This window comes from Pelobates fuscus, chromosome 7, assembly GCF_036172605.1.
Source record: "Pelobates fuscus isolate aPelFus1 chromosome 7, aPelFus1.pri, whole genome shotgun sequence".
Taxonomy (NCBI): Eukaryota; Metazoa; Chordata; class Amphibia; order Anura; family Pelobatidae; genus Pelobates; species Pelobates fuscus.
This window is the reverse complement of record NC_086323.1, coordinates 10,814,093-10,830,645: the sequence shown is the minus strand read 5'-3', so window position 1 is coordinate 10,830,645 and position 16,553 is coordinate 10,814,093. Positions and strand designations below refer to the sequence as shown.

At 41.1% G+C, this 16,553-nt stretch overlaps 1 protein-coding gene across 2 annotated transcripts in view; it reads right to left on the bottom strand.

The window, feature by feature from the left end:
- Positions 1–16,553, bottom strand: part of IPO13 (importin 13) — a 48,544-nt gene that overhangs the window by 29,403 nt on the left and 2,588 nt on the right. For both annotated transcript variants that reach the window (XM_063427685.1, XM_063427686.1), the window contains exon 2: positions 7,920–8,656. In XM_063427685.1, coding sequence (XP_063283755.1) covers positions 7,920–8,656 — 737 coding nt within the window. The remainder of the gene's footprint in view (positions 1–7,919; positions 8,657–16,553) is intronic.

Genomic DNA, 16,553 nt, shown 5'->3' with positions numbered 1-16,553 from the left:
AAAGCTTGCTTAAGGGCATCTGATGCAGTGTCTCACTGTCAGACAGGTCAATAAGAGTCGCTCTCCTCTGACTCACTCATCAGCATGGCGTAAGCCTCCACTGCAGTAACGGGCCATGGTGACTTTTAAAGCGGTAAAATATTTTTTTTGCCTACCTGCCTAACACACACTCCTTCAACTCAGCACCCCAATTCCCACTCCCACCCACACAGAACCCCACACCTAAAACCGAAATTTAACAACTGATCTCAGAATAAAACATTGCAATTAGCACAAAAAAGGTTATTTAATTTTGATACTAAAGTGGAGCCAAAGGAAAAAAAATTGTTACATCGCGGAGATTGCGATTTCTCCACACAAACATCTGCTCTAATCCATGTCAAACTTGGGGGGCACGCGTTCCCCTCTATTTTACGTCAAACATTAAATGACAATTATTTTGCTACAGTCCGCAGTTTGTTAGCAGGATTCTGCCATTCTATGGTGGCCCCTGAATTCTTATCAGGTTTGTACCCCTATGCCTAATTATTATGAAGGTGAGTGTATTTTATCAGGAATTCGTTCCATCCCCTCCATTCAGACCATCTTTCACAGACTACAGAATCTTCCTACAGGACACAGTATAAAGAAATAGACACGACATTGGCGAGATCAACCCACGGATAGTGGGTAACATATAGTGCACTATATACTGGACTGCTACTTATCAGGACTTTAGTATTTTGCATTTTTTCCATTTTTTCATTTTTCTTATTCTCAATTTTTTGTTTTCAACTTTTTTCATTTTTTACATTTTTTTCGATTTTTGTTTCGATTTTGCTATTTTTTCCTAGAGTTTTCTCTTATTGTTCCACTGTTTTATTTTTTCATTTTCCCACATGACTTTTTCTTTATTTTTGCGCTTAAGATCACCAATTAACGTGTACAGATATACAGACTTTGAACTATTCATTGAACAAAGGAGGATACTGTGTCTAGATATATGTATATAGTTGGTGTATATAGGATGAATTTTGTGTTACTTTGATGAAATACCATCATCTTTATGAATTATTCTTAAAAGCTTTTCAATAAATACTATGAAATTGGGGGGGCGGGGCCGGGCCGCCGACCTGAACGGTCGCAGGAAAGACCAGCTCCTGCAAATCTCATAACAATAAGCCTGAAAACCGGGAATGTTGGCTACTTACCTGACCCACAACTGCGACCCTCGATGCATAAGGGCCACCGGAGCCGAGGAGAGGCTTACTCCTGGAGTTTAAGTCCCTCGGGGGAGAGATCTCTGCCGTACCAAGCGAGACTAGCCCGGCGGTGAGTGGACTGGACGGCCGCCGCTCCACTATCCTGCCCTACGGGGCCCAACGGAGGAGCTGCATCACTGCGGGCCCGGTCCCGATCCCCCCCCCTTTGGACCGGGGGGGTTATCCCGGTCCTCATCCCGTAACGGCTCTCGGAGGCAACATTATACCACCACGTGAGCTCAAGGCCCAAAGCAAGATGGCCGCCAGACCTAGGCCCGCTCCTATGAAGGCCTGCTTACAGCCTACCCACGCGGCGGACCCGCTTGTTCCAGATCATGCAACTGGGTGCACACAACTCTGGACAAAGCTGCACAAGGGCGAACGAGATCCTGTCCATCAGCGCCAACTCACCGGAGAATAAAGCCCAGTCGCCTGCACCTGTGGCTTCCTATGTTAGACAGACAGGAGAGCTACCAGCCGGACGGCAACACACCACGGAATGCTGACTGCCCCAACATCTGATATAACATCAAGGTACCCTCTCACTGGCACTCACCCCACAGAGCTTGCTAATTAGCACCGATATCCGGGACATTACTGCCCTTCAAAGGCACAGGCTGAGGGACACCTGGAGTGTCCAAGTGTGCTCCTCCATGCTCGCTACCACGCTGAGGTACCCTGCCTCCCCATACTCCTAAGCAACACTAATTGGACTCTCACACCTATCACACGGAGTCCTGCGGGGTGGAACCCCTCTCCAGACAACAGTCATGTAACACGTATTATGCTACTGCCTGCATTTTGTTGTCTTCTCATGCGAAGTTTTGTTTAGCATGAACATATTACTACAGCGTATCATACTAAGCCTGCTTGTTATACAAAAAAAAAAATTGTGCAACACTCTTGTCATATCTTGTAATGCTCCTGTACCCTGTTATGTTTTACCTTAACCAATGGATATGTCTATGTAAGCCTATTTGTCAATATCTGCACAACAAAAATAAAGAATATAAAAAAAAAAAAAAAAAAAAAAAAAGCATTTGGAGCAAAGTAAACTTAGAGCATTGAGAACTTCAAAATTTCTCTGCGCATCTGCAGCTCTAAGAGGAGCTGGCCAATACAGTGGCCATTCAATGTGCACACACGCCAAGCTGACATGCCTCTTTCTGGATGATCCTTCCTCTTTCTTACAGATCGTTTACACTTCTTTTTGACCTGTCAATCCCATTCCTGGTTCCATGCCTACGAATAGTGAAATGTATGCTACACGGCAGAAATTGTAATTTGTTGTCCATCAAGATGTATGCATATGAGCAAAATGTGACCAGCAAAACATGGCGGAACTGGAAAACCCTGTCTGTGATACAATGATGGAGTCCAGGCCAATTAAATGGTAATAGATGCACAACAATGTCCTTGAATAATATATTAGCATACATAAAGTTCAGAATAATATATTACTAAAATGGCAAAGTGTAACATCCTAGTGTTCATAGCTTCATACAAATTTTAAACAGTAAACAACGTGACTTTAAAACTTAATTCACATCGTATGTCCCAAAATAGCCCTTTTGGAAATAACATAAATAAAAGACTTCGAATTTTTTCAACACAACTATTTTGACCTTCATTTTATTCACTATTCACAATACAAGGTTTGTGAATCCTTTGTTTTGTGTTTCCTCATTGTGTCTGTTGCTGTCACAGAAATATTTTGGAAGGTTGGAGCCATGGAAGATCTAGTGTTGGAGACATGAAAAGGAATTCTGATTGATGTGGGAAGCAGGAGGGACCAAGGACCCGGTCTCTTAACAAGATGAAGAGGTCTCGGAAGCTGTTTAATTAATGTAATGAGGCGGAACCTAGAAATGCTTTCAGTCAGTGTATGGGAACAGTGCTACAGATACACTGTACTTGCAATAGACAAGCACATGGAAAAAGTTTCAAAGATTAAATAAAATTTACTCAGTCTGCCTGTCCCCAAGCTAAAAATAAATACTACAAAATTGAAAAAAAAAAAAAAAAAAAAAAAAAAAAAAAAAAAAAAAAAAATACTATGAAATTGAACATAGGTTTAATTATCAATTAATGTCATTGATTGAGTGCGGTATTCATATTTTGTTTATGATATTGATTAGGAGGTTTTTAGTGGGGTTATACCTCGAATACCGGCACCTAACACTTAATTGAGTGCCAGCACATGTTTTTTTTTTTTTTTCTGCCATTCTATGGTGGCCCCTGAATTCTTATCAGGTTTGTACCCCTAAGCCTAATTATTATGAAGGTGAGTGTATTTTATTTTGGAAAATATATGCAAATGGAAACAAAGAACTCTGCGAGTATACTTTGTGTCGAATCACTTCCTCTAGAAAGCAGACAGCAGGTTTTATAAAATCCATAGAGGCGATGGCAGTATGCCTTGTATCTGTTGAGGTTCACAATGCTTTTCAGGGGCTCCGTACAGTGTGTGGATTGAAGCTGTGTCTCCGAACGCAAGCACCATGGACAAGGCATGTTGCAGACTATTCACAGCTTTCAGGAGTACCTTGCTGCCCTTCACATGACCTTATCTTCATAATTTATCTAACCAGGCATGCATGCACATCATTTCCCATCAGCCACTGCTCTGAATACATGATCCCCCACCTTATTGTCTGATCAGATATGGCCGAATGCTAGTCAAGCTGAATAAATGCCTCTTTCTGGCAATGACGGTGTTAATTAGGTTGCACTCCCCAGCCACATAGCAAAATATAGAAAGCGCAGAGCTGCAATTAAACCCTTTTTTCATTATTAGTGTTGTTGGTGTGAGACGGCGTGTGCAGGCACGGAAGGGAGCAGAAGATATGTGGTTGCTTAGCAACTGGAAGGTTTGAAGAGCCAATCAGAAAAATCCATGTGCTCACGATGGGTATCAGCTCCCAGGAAGGTCCAGGCAGGCTGATGTATTAGAAGGAGCAGGTCTGCACCCCCTCCCCCTCATATTACACACCTTCAAAGAGCCTGCACTAATTCTACAGACAGGAGAGCAGGCAGGGGGAGGGTGGGAGTGGGTATCCGACAAACATGCAATATGTACAGTGACAGGGCGAGGATAACGGTGACGGAAAGAGACAGAAACAAACCCTGCCAGTGTGATAAGCAAGGCATGAGGGACTCCGAGCACTGCCAGAGGGATGAGCAGGGCATGGGGATACAGAGTGTTGCCAAAGGGTCAAGCAGGGCACTGCCAGAGGGGCAAGCAGGGCGGAGGGCGCAGGGCGCATGCAGAGATAGGATAACGGTAAAAACAAAAAAAGACAAACAAACCCTGCCGGAAGGCCGAGCACCACATAGGGACGTAGAGCGCTGTCAGAGGGGCGAGTAGGGCGCGGGGACGCAGAGCACCGCCAGAGGGGTGAGCAGTATATCAAGAAGCACAGTGTTGCTCACAAGAGTAGTAAGGAAAAGGTTAAGAGCAAAATAAGTTTTCACAGCAGAGATGTCCCTCCTCCTGCACTCCAGCTGTTTGGTCTATACTTCCAATCATGCTCAGCCAGCCATCTCAAATCACTAAGCTAAAGAATCATGGTCCCAGATGAAAGACTGATTCACAGATCAGTGGGTTCAAAATATCACATCCAGCAGGTGCTGAATATGGACCAGCTTACAGCTCAGACAGATCATGACGTACACACACAGATCATGACGTACACACACACACAGATCATGACGTACACACACACACAGATCATGACGTATACACACACACAGATCATGACGTACACACACACAGATCATGACGTACACACACACAGATCATGACGTACACAAACATATCAATTCACAATTATTTTAGAAAAGTCAAAATAACACACACAGATCATGACGTACACACACACACACACACATCATGACGTACACACACACACACAGATCATGACGTACACACACACACACAGATCATGACGTACACACACACACAGATCATGACGTACACACACACAGATCATGACGTACACACACACAGATCATGACGTACACACACACACACACATACACAGATCATGACGTACACACACACACACAGATCATGACGTACACACACACACACAGATCATGACGTACACACACAGATCATGACGTACACACACAGATCATGACGTACACACACAGATCATGACGTACACACACAGATCATGACGTACACACACACACACACAGATCATGACGTACACACACACACACAGATCATGACGTACACACACACACACAGATCATGACGTACACACACACACACAGATCATGACGTACACACACAGATCATGACGTACACACACAGATCATGACGTACACACACACACACACACACACAGATCATGACGTACACACACACACAGATCATGACGTACACAAACATATCAATTCACAATTATTTTAGAAAAGTCAAAATAACTTCTGTAAATTTTTTTTTAAATATTTCAAATTCGGCACAATTTCCACTTTAGCAAATAAACACATTCTTTTAAAAGAACCCCCAGGGACCATAACTCAGCTGAAGTTGTTATGGTGCAGAGGGTCCTTCTTTAAGACATGGGTGTGGAACCTTCAGCTCTCCAGATGTTTTGGACTACATCTCCCATAATGCTCTTACAGCCATAATGCTGGCCAAGCATCACAGGATATGTAGTCCAAAACATCTGGAGGGCCGAAGGTTCCCCATCCCTGCTTTAAGATTACGCAGCCCAAACTCCATGGTCCCACCCATTGATTTGCCCATTTCGATTAATTTAAATTGTAAATAAGTAATGCTAATTGACGATTCTTCTAAAACATACTGTCCCAACTATTAAACAATACACTTCGGCCCCAACTCCCAACTTATCTCAAGGAACTTAATATGGAGTTCCAGTGCACCTTATTATCTTTTTTTGTTTTATTTTAAACCATTTCTCAGACAGTTTACAGTTGTGTCCCTGGGTACCCACACCGCCTCATCTCTCTAATGAGATTTTTAACAAGTCTAGTACATACTTTTTTTTTTTTTTTTTTCTTTAATTATGTCAGACTTCTCCATCCCTATATTTGTCAGACATAATAATAAATTATATATATATATATATAAAAGTAAAATTAAGATGAGGTAACTTTGGTGTTAGTGTCCCTTTTACTGTGTCTGCGTTATTTGTCCCTTTTAAACCCAATCAATGAATAAAATTACCTGTTGAGTTAGTGTTGATTTATGAGCTGAACATGTGCCAATATTAAAAAGGACCCCTACATGTCCCGGCACAGACAGACAACGTCTCCACTCAACGTTAGATTGTTTTTATTACTACAACCAAATACCCAAAGTGTTTATTCAGAACTATTTTGTTTAGTTAGGAGTCCATGGAATAGAGGGCTTTTTACACTGGCAGTCGTGTCGGAACAGATCATATTCAAACAGTTTAATCAAATCACCTACAACTTAACTCACCAGACGGACTGCACCGACATCCATTACAATAAGCTGGTATTAAACAATAAGTTGTAGTTGCTATGGTGCCTAGTGTGTCCCTTTTTAGTCTTTGCTCTGGCTTCTGACCCTGGTATGAAAATTAAAGGGTTACGTCAATCATCATAACTACTAGAACCCACCGTTGTGGTTATGATGTTTTTTTGAAACCTTTGTCCTCTAACACCATCATGCCAGGTGCCTGATCTCCTCTATGGCTGACCATCACATGCATCTGTTTCTGTAACGCACTGCAGAAATCAGGTGCCAATCCATCCGATCATTGATTGGCAGAGAGTGTCAATTGACTGCTTTCAGCCAGTGATTCCAATTCTATGCATAAGAATTTACATTAGTCATTCTGGAACTCTAGTTCCGAATGAGCTGATGTCGCCCCAATACACTGCTGGAGACGGAATTAAACCTCCGGCAACAGAGGGGTTAATGTCCATAATTCATAGCGAAAAACTGCACATACAGACTCCAGGCACAAAAACCGCATCAAAATCATTAAAGTGGTTATAGTGCTTTGAGTAACCATTCAATCTTTTTAAAATGAAACTACATTTGTGTCACTAATTTGAATCTTTACTGTTGCAATATGTCATGATCTATGTAGACACTAACAAACATTGCTTAGCTGAAAGCATGCGCAGATGCATTGCAGATATTAGTCGATAGCTCTGTGAAAGATGGCAGGCTTTTTAACGAGAAATTAAACGGATGACGTGTAAAATACACAACTAAGATGGTTTTGAGGCAGCAGGATCAGAGCCATTTAAACTAATAAAGGGACACTCAGCACCAATAGTATGGCTTCTTGTACAGGTTATGGAGCAAAGAGTCTTTATACGCCACCTCCGCCTCTAGCACTCTCAACCGATCACGGCTATACAAGTTGGGATCAACAATGGAGAACTGTATTATCCAAGTGGCTGCAGATAAGCCAGGGTGGCAGGAGATATCCAGCCCAAAAATGAGAACTTCTTAAAAATACTTTGATACAAATTTAGGGAATGGTAACCAAAGATAATCTAAAGAGCCAAGCGTGACATGATGTCATTTTACATGGAGTATAATTTCATCTGTACAAACACATCACAAGTAATTGTGTAGATGAAATTGTTTTTGTTTTGTTTTTTTCTTCAGGTTCACTTTAAACATATAGATAGGTGTGGGAGGGGAACCACAGTGAATCTCACCTTTGTGCGTCCGGCTGGGAGATGGTGTTGACCAAGGACTCCACGGCAGAATCAAAGAGTTCAGGATCTCGAAGTGCGGAGAATGCAGCCAAGGTCAAACCTTCACACTCTGTCAGAGCAATTCCCAGTTGCGCCCAACTAGAAAAACATTTTAGGACTTTCTGCTTGACAAATCCTGGAGAGTCACTCTGCTGCAACAGTTGCCGTAACAGGGGGAACACGCAGGCGCACTCTTGTGCCAGGCAGCTGCGTACTTGACTCTTCCGATATGGCGGAAGTCGGCTTGTCTGAAATTCTTCGGGAAGCACTGTGAGCAACTCCAGGAGCGCCAGGCAACGCGCTCCACAGTCAGCCTGCCCGCCCTCTGCCTGAAACACCTGAACCATGTCAGGAACCGCATGCGGCCAAGTGTCCGGCATCATATTGAGTGCCAAGGAAGCCAATGCCACACAAAGTCGAGTAAGTACAATCTTAGAACCGCTGGCAAAGGTAGATATCTGAGCAAAGAGCTGCGTTTTCAGACTTTCATACTGCTCCGCGGGGATGTCCCCCCAGTAACGGGAGATCTTGATATGAAGGGCGCTGGCCCCAAAGTATTGGATTTCAGGCACTTTGCCACCATTCAGTAACTGCCAACTGAAATGCCAGGCCTGTGGAGAGACCTGTGCCTGCATTAACCATTTCTGTGCCAGGTTCTTGTTTTCAATGTTGGGATCGTAATATAATTGGTGAAGAGCCTACAAAAAGAGAAACATTTATTAAAATTGTACACAGTGCAGGAAATATCATATTCAAATCATTCAGATCACAGATACTTCCTGTAGCAAAGAAATAAAAGGAAAGCATTAAGAATATTTCCACATGCACGGCATTAAATGTACAAACTTACCCCCCACAGTGGGAGTCTGACAATACCCAAAACATGTTCACACAGTAAGTCTGAGCATCGATAATACACTGGGACACGATAACTGATATCTCAAGAAAGAACCCTCTTGCCTGAAGAAGTTTGGATCTACCCAGCCCGGTGTTTGGCTGTCCTCCTGACCTTGCTGGGTATTCATTGACTGCCTCTTCCAAAAAACTGCAGGAACTAACGCAGAACTAAAGGTTAGATGGGACTGTTCGTGCCTGCATACCTACCAAGCCATTAACATTTTTTGTTTGTAAGTAGCTCTTTCTTTGCGATCATGCTCTTCTTCTTTTGAGAGATACTGTGTTGCCAGCCCATTCTGACCTCTTTGAGTCATTCCCAGTCAGTAGACTTCTAATAGGTTCACTCTCTCTCTGTAACATGTTCAGAGGATGTTTTGCTGAATATGTTCCCCACAATGGACATTTTGATCCCTTTTTAATTTGGTCATAATGTTAATCCTTGCCATCAAAGCCGGGTTAACTATAAGGTTAGATGGGTGACTGCCTATGGCCCAATTGTCCCCTGTCTGGGCCTGGAGGTCAGTATTTTCCATTTATTTATGTTATGCATGCTGCTTCTACGTTTTTATAAAAATGTTACAAATAATAATATTTCTTCATCCCTTTTTTTTCTTCCCTTTATAGAAGTTAATTAGAACCAGTTAACAGCCCCCCTTATTACTTTAAAGAACGCTTTAGTTACAACCAACCTGGAATCCAAAATCTTCCACCGGGGGGAGATGTATAATAAGTAGCGCAGCCCCGGGGGGGGGGGGGGGAGATGTATAATAAGTAGCGCAGCCCCGGGGGGGGAGATGTATAATAAGTAGCGCAGCCCCGGGGGGGGGGGGGGAGATGTATAATAAGTAGCGCAGCCCCGGGGGGGGAGATGTATAATAAGTAGCGCAGCCCCGGGGGGGGAGATGTATAATAAGTAGCGCAGCCCCGGGGGGGAGATGTATAATAAGTAGCGCAGCCCCGGGGGGGGGAGATGTATAATAAGTAGCGCAGCCCCGGGGGGGGGAGATGTATAATAAGTAGCGCAGCCCCGGGGGGGAGATGTATAATAAGTAGCGCAGCCCCGGGGGGGAGATGTATAATAAGTAGCGCAGCCCCGGGGGGAGATGTATAATAAGTAGCGCAGCCCCGGGGGGGAGATGTATAATAAGTAGCGCAGCCCCGGGGGGAGATGTATAATAAGTAGCGCAGCCCCGGGGGGGAGATGTATAATAAGTAGCGCAGCCCCAGGGGGGAGATGTATAATAAGTAGCACAGCCCCGGGGGGGAGATGTATAATAAGTAGTGCAGCCCCGGGGGGAGATGTATAATAAGTAGCGCAGCCCTGGGGGGAGATGTATAATAAGTAGAGCAGCACCGGGGGGAGAAGTATAATAAAAAGTGCAGCGGTTTTGTTATCACTCTTCTGGCGCATTTGCACCTATTTATCCGCCTGTGTATGTCGCAATTTTTCACACACGCCATGTACGGGAAAATAAAAAAGAATCCAATGACTGCACCTTTCTTTTCGGTCGGAATTTTTCCACCAATCCCTGCGTGGCAGAGGTGCAGGCAATATTGGCGTTTTCCAAAAGGAAGGAATCATGTATAAAAGTTAGGGTGTAACTTTTGTATGCTCGCTCTGTGCTGACTGCCACGATCAAAGAACAGAGCTTATAATCATCACTGACCGGGAACTAAGATGGAGGTGCCCAGTTACAGGATAAAGAGGAGTTTATTTCCACATTTAAATTTTATTTTTCACTCATCACAAATACTGATCTGCTAAATATAGGTATACATAAATAGAATATTAAAAACCCTGGATAGTAAAGCACTTACAATCAATATGAAACCAAGCATGTAATGGAGGTCATTGTCTTGCAATATAACGTTATTATGCAGTTAAAGTATGTCAGGGAACCACTGATGCTAAAAATCTCACTGTATCTGGATACATTGTGGATTCACATCCACACTTTCTCCCCAGTATAAAGACTAACTGAGGGGGACTAGCCGATAAACTGACTGAGCCAGGAATACAGAACTGGAAACCGCAATTCCAAATACATTCTTAATATAATATAGAACAGTAATAAATACAAATTAATTTATCTAGAAAGAAAGTGAAAATGGTAACCTGATTCAGCAGTATTGATTACATTCGGGGCCCTTGCTGTGTGGAGCTGGATCAGGAAGGGGGTAAATATAAACTCTGCATGAATATCATAAATGCCATGCGTTGCAAGCGACATTACTCCGTCCTCCTGCATCGGGGCTAAATATATAATGTAATTCTCTGACACAGAATGCTTGTTGTGTCCATTCAGTAAGACACCAATGATTGTTCATCGTCACAGAATCCAGGAGCTCTGTCCGTGTAAGCTATGGCCACGCCAGGAACCTCCTGTCACCGAGGTCACACAGCTGCTACAGTCTGTCGAGAGCTGGCACCACCAAGTCACATTACATCAGGATCCCCTCTCTACACCCCCAGAGCATCACACAAAGACTGACATGCCACTGCAACTCCACTCGGGACAGACCGAACATGCAAAGAACATCATCAACCTAAACAGGGCTATTCAGTAAAGTGAAAACTGTTTGGATATTTACAGATAAAATAGCAGAATTGGAAACATTTCCCATGTCAGCCTTGCTAATAGTTTGGCTAATGTGACCTTAAATTTGAAATTTATTTTGAAATTCAAACAATTCTCCTTTTGGCGGATAACCACGTAAGAAGCGTTGGACAACCTTTCATAAGAATTGTATCCCTCAGTGTGTCTAGACATGGAAAACATTTTGTGCCAAGGTCGTTACTCACCAGAGAAACCAACCACGTGCCACCCAAAAAGGGGCAAGGTGAGGCAATTGCTCAGTTATATAAAATTAAATAAAAACAGTATGCCAAACTAGGGGTACTTCATGTGTTAAGACTGGTTCAGACCCCAGAGTCCACCTGTTGTTGACATATTTTAGCACAGGCGTGGGCAATAAGAGAAAGGCGCTTTTCACAGCGCCGAAACGCGTTAGGCAGACATGCAGAGAATTTAGATGATTTTATAATCATGGTTTCTTCACGATTTTTCACTTCACTATGTTAGGGGTGTTGTATTAGGACAAGAGGAGCTGGGGCCTGTTTGGAGATTTTTTGGAGGGAATAAGGGAGTTGTACTAGGATTACTACTATCTGTTGGATTCTTGCCAAGATAGACTAAGTGTGCAATACGACTTTATTAGCCTTACAGTCAGTGCATACAGCACTGTGGCTAGTTCCAAGTAGTATTGAGTCCGTTGATATTTAATAGGGGAACATCTAAGTATCCCAAATCAACACTATCTACCAAGTACTGAATGTTACTGCAGGACCAGCTTTACACTACAGAAGCTGTCCGCCCTCTGATAGGGGGTTATCCTTCCTGCATTTAGCTATTCAGGTGTGGCCATATGAATATTTATGTAACATTCTATGTTGCAGTACCCTCTAGTGTAACTCTGTGATGTCTCTACATCTCTATATGACTACACGTTCTGACAGACAATCAATAACCAGTGGGTCATAGTATCCGGGGGCACCGTTTTACACTAGTCATTATATCTGAGTGCTGCTGTGGAACCACATCATATGCGGTCTACCCTCCACGGTTGACGGTCCTACTGGCACTTAGTGATCTACTTGTGGCCACTAAGCAAGTATGTAACACTACCTGTTGCAATACCTTGAAGTGTTATATTGTTAAGAGCTCATTGTATCTATACCTCCATATGAATATACACTTCTGCGGTTCTTTGCTGCACTCCACAGTTAGTGTATCATACTAGCGGTTACTTCCCTTTCCAGTTTTAAGGGTTTGGTTCTGTTTACGCTACAGCCGGGTAGTGAAGTGATCATTGGTACCTCCCACTTATATTCCCTAGCAATGAGTACACATCTAGAGCATATTTGTCTAAGTTGATACCTCATCCATTACTCCCTGAGCCCCTTTCAATCTCCTCTTGCACCGCTTGGGTGATTTTTTATTTTAAGTATTTACATTTATGTTTTTCTATTTGTTCATGGTTATGTATACCTAATTAAAGATTATAAATTTTAGCAGACTTCTGAGATCTGTATCTCACTTGTGTTACCTAGACTTTGGGTCTTAGGTATACACTACCTTTTCAGGCGTGGGCAATAAGTAGACACCCAGCCGTGATTTTACTATAACCCCCGTGATGTAATGCCAGCTCTAAGGCTTTCAAAGCATTGATCGAATTGCAGTTCTAGAAACCAGAGGTCTTTCCACTACATTATTTATAATATATTCATCCCAGTTTTATTCCTGAGTTCAGCCCTCACTAAAGTCAATAGGAGCCTGGCCCTTTAAACCGAGGAGTTAAATGTGCTTGACTTGTTGGAGACGTCCAAGTAGCAGTGATGCCAACATACGGTCTAGGGAATCAGACAGCCATCTGTGTTTTCACAGCTATAGTGACAGGAATGCATGTCTCTATTCCTGTTACTATATAGTGTTCCTTCAAAATGGACCTGTAACTTACAAATTACATTTTACTCAGCAACTGCAAAATGTTATTTATCCAGGATATTCACTAAAACAGGAATTGTGAAAACCTAATAAAGTAATTGCTTTTTTGGCATAAAATCTGCAAAATTGCAGAACATGACTAGCCCTATTTAAATCCAATTAAAGGGAACCTATAATCCGAAAGAAAAAAAAAATATTGTTATTTCGATACTATAGGATCCCTTCTGTCCACCCCCTTTAGATTTAAAAATTAAAATAAGTTAACTAATGATTACCCTGCTGCTTTCAGCACCACCTCCGGTGATCCAAGCTTACATTACTCACAAACTCCTCCAATCCATTGCTTGTTATAGAGAATAATGGTTTGGAGATACGCATGCACAGCCAAACGCTGCTCATACAAATCAAATGTTGCTATTAGCAGCATTTTATTCCCAAACCGAGTTTTACTCAGTCTGGAGGGGGAAGCGCCTCTAGTGCAAGACATCCACAAGAGGTGGATATAACAAAATGCTATAGTTTACATTGCAGGCTTAAAATTACAGGGTGACTACAATATTGTTTTAATGAACCAGCTGCAACGTGAATTACAGGAAAAAAGGAAATGGAGAGGGTAGCCTAAACTAATAACAAACATTCTATATAGGAATTTTAAAATTAATCGTTTAATGGTAATGTTAAAAGTTCAAATGGACAAAAAACAAGACAGACACCACTCTTATAGGTCAATAGTATATGGACAGTAAGAGTGATTAGAACATACACACAAAAAAATATCAATACATATATGTAAAAATGATATCCATACATATATGTAAAAATGATATCCATACATATATGTAAAAATGATATCCATACATATATGTAAAAATGATATCCATACATATATGTAAAAATGATATCCATACATATATGTAAAAATGATATCCATACATATATGTAAAAATGATATCCATACATATATGTAAGTAAATATAGCCTATGATCTGCCCATACTTCTATCCGGATCGATAGACACAGTGGGTTTAAAAGTCAAAATTGAAGGTGAGTATTATCCGGATCAGGATATCCAAAGGGATTAGTATGGGCCTATAATTTATTAGGTCGGTGATGATTGTGATCACAATAAAGGTTGTATATAGGGATCGACCGATTATCGGGGGATTGCTATATCCCCCCTCCCTGGCCAGGCAACAAGCAGGGAGGGGGGACAACAAAAAATAAATAATAATGATTAAATATAAAAAAAATTATAATAATTTAAAATAAAAATAAAAATTTAATAACAAAATGACCCCTCACACACTCCATTATTATACACATACACTACACAAACACACTGTGTGTGTGTATATAATGCAGTGTGTGTTTGTATAGTGTGTGTGTATATAATGCAGTGTGTGTTTGTATAGTGTGTGTGTATATAATGCAGTGTGTGTTTGTATAGTGTGTGTGTATATAATGCAGTGTGTGTTTGTATAGTGTGTGTTTGTATAGTGTGTGTGTGAGTATAATGCAGTGTGTTTTTATAGTGTGTGTGTATATAATGCAGTGTGTGTTTGTATAGTGTGTGTGTATATAATGCAGTGTGTTTGTATAGTGTGTGTGTATATAATGCAGTGTGTTTGTATAGTGTGTGTGTATATAATGCAGTGTGTTTGTATAGTGTGTGTGTATATAATGCAGTGTGTGTTTGTATAGTGTGTGTGTATATAATGCAGTGTGTGTTTGTATAGTGTGTGTGTATATAATGCAGTGTGTGTTTGTATAGTGTGTGTGTGTATATAATGCAGTGTGTTTTTATAGTGTGTGTGTATATAATGCAGTGTGTTTGTATAGTGTGTGTGTATATAATGCAGTGTGTTTGTATAGTGTGTGTGTATATAATGCAGTGTGTTTGTATAGTGTGTGTGTATATAATGCAGTGTGTGTTTGTATAGTGTGTGTGTATATAATGCAGTGTGTGTTTGTATAGTGTGTGTGTATATAATGCAGTGTGTTTGTATAGTGTGTGTGTATATAATGCAGTGTGTGTTTGTATAGTGTGTGTGTATATAATGCAGTGTGTGTTTGTATAGTGTGTGTGTATATAATGCAGTGTGTTTGTATAGTGTGTGTGTATATAATGCAGTGTGTTTGTATAGTGTGTGTGTATATAATGCAGTGTGTGTTTGTATAGTGTGTGTGTATATAATGCAGTGTGTGTTTGTATAGTGTGTGTGTGTATATAATGCAGTGTGTTTTTATAGTGTGTGTGTGTATATAATGCAGTGTGTTTTTATAGTGTGTGTGTGTATATAATGCAGTGTGTGTTTGTATAGTGTGTGTATATAATGCAGTGTGTGTTTGTATTGTGTGTGTATATAATGCAGTGTGTGTATATAATGCAGTGTGTTTGTATAGTGTGTGTGTATATAATGCAGTGTGTTTGTATAGTGTGTGTGTGTATATAATGCAGTGTGTGTTTGTATAGTGTGTGTGTGTATATAATGCAGTGTGTGTTTGTATAGTGTGTGTATATAATGCAGTGTGTTTTTATAGTGTGTGTGTATATAATGCAGTGTGTGTTTGTATAGTGTGTGTGTGTGTATATAATGCAGTGTGTGTTTGTATTGTGTGTGTATATAATGCAGTGTGTGTTTGTATTGTTTGTATATAATGCAGTGTGTGTATATAATGCAGTGTGTTTGTATAGTGTGTGTGTATATAATGCAGTGTGTGTGTATATAATGCAGTGTGTGTGTATATAATGCAGTGTGTGTGTATATAATGCAGTGTGTGTGTTTGTATATAATGCAGTGTGTGTGTTTGTATAGTGTGTGTATATACACTGCATTATATACACACACACACACACACACACTATACAAACACTGCATTATATACACACACTATACAAACACACACTGCATTATATACACACACACACTATACAAACACACACTGCATTATATACACACACTGCATTATATACACACACTATACAAACACACTGCATGATATAAACACACTACACAATATAAACACAGTGTGTTTGTGTAGTGTGTTTATATAATTCAGTGTGTGTTTGTGTAGTGTGTTTATATAATGCACACTACACAAACACACTGCATTATATACACACACTATACAAACACACACACACACTCTGCATTATATAAACGCACTCCATTCACTATACACACACTACACA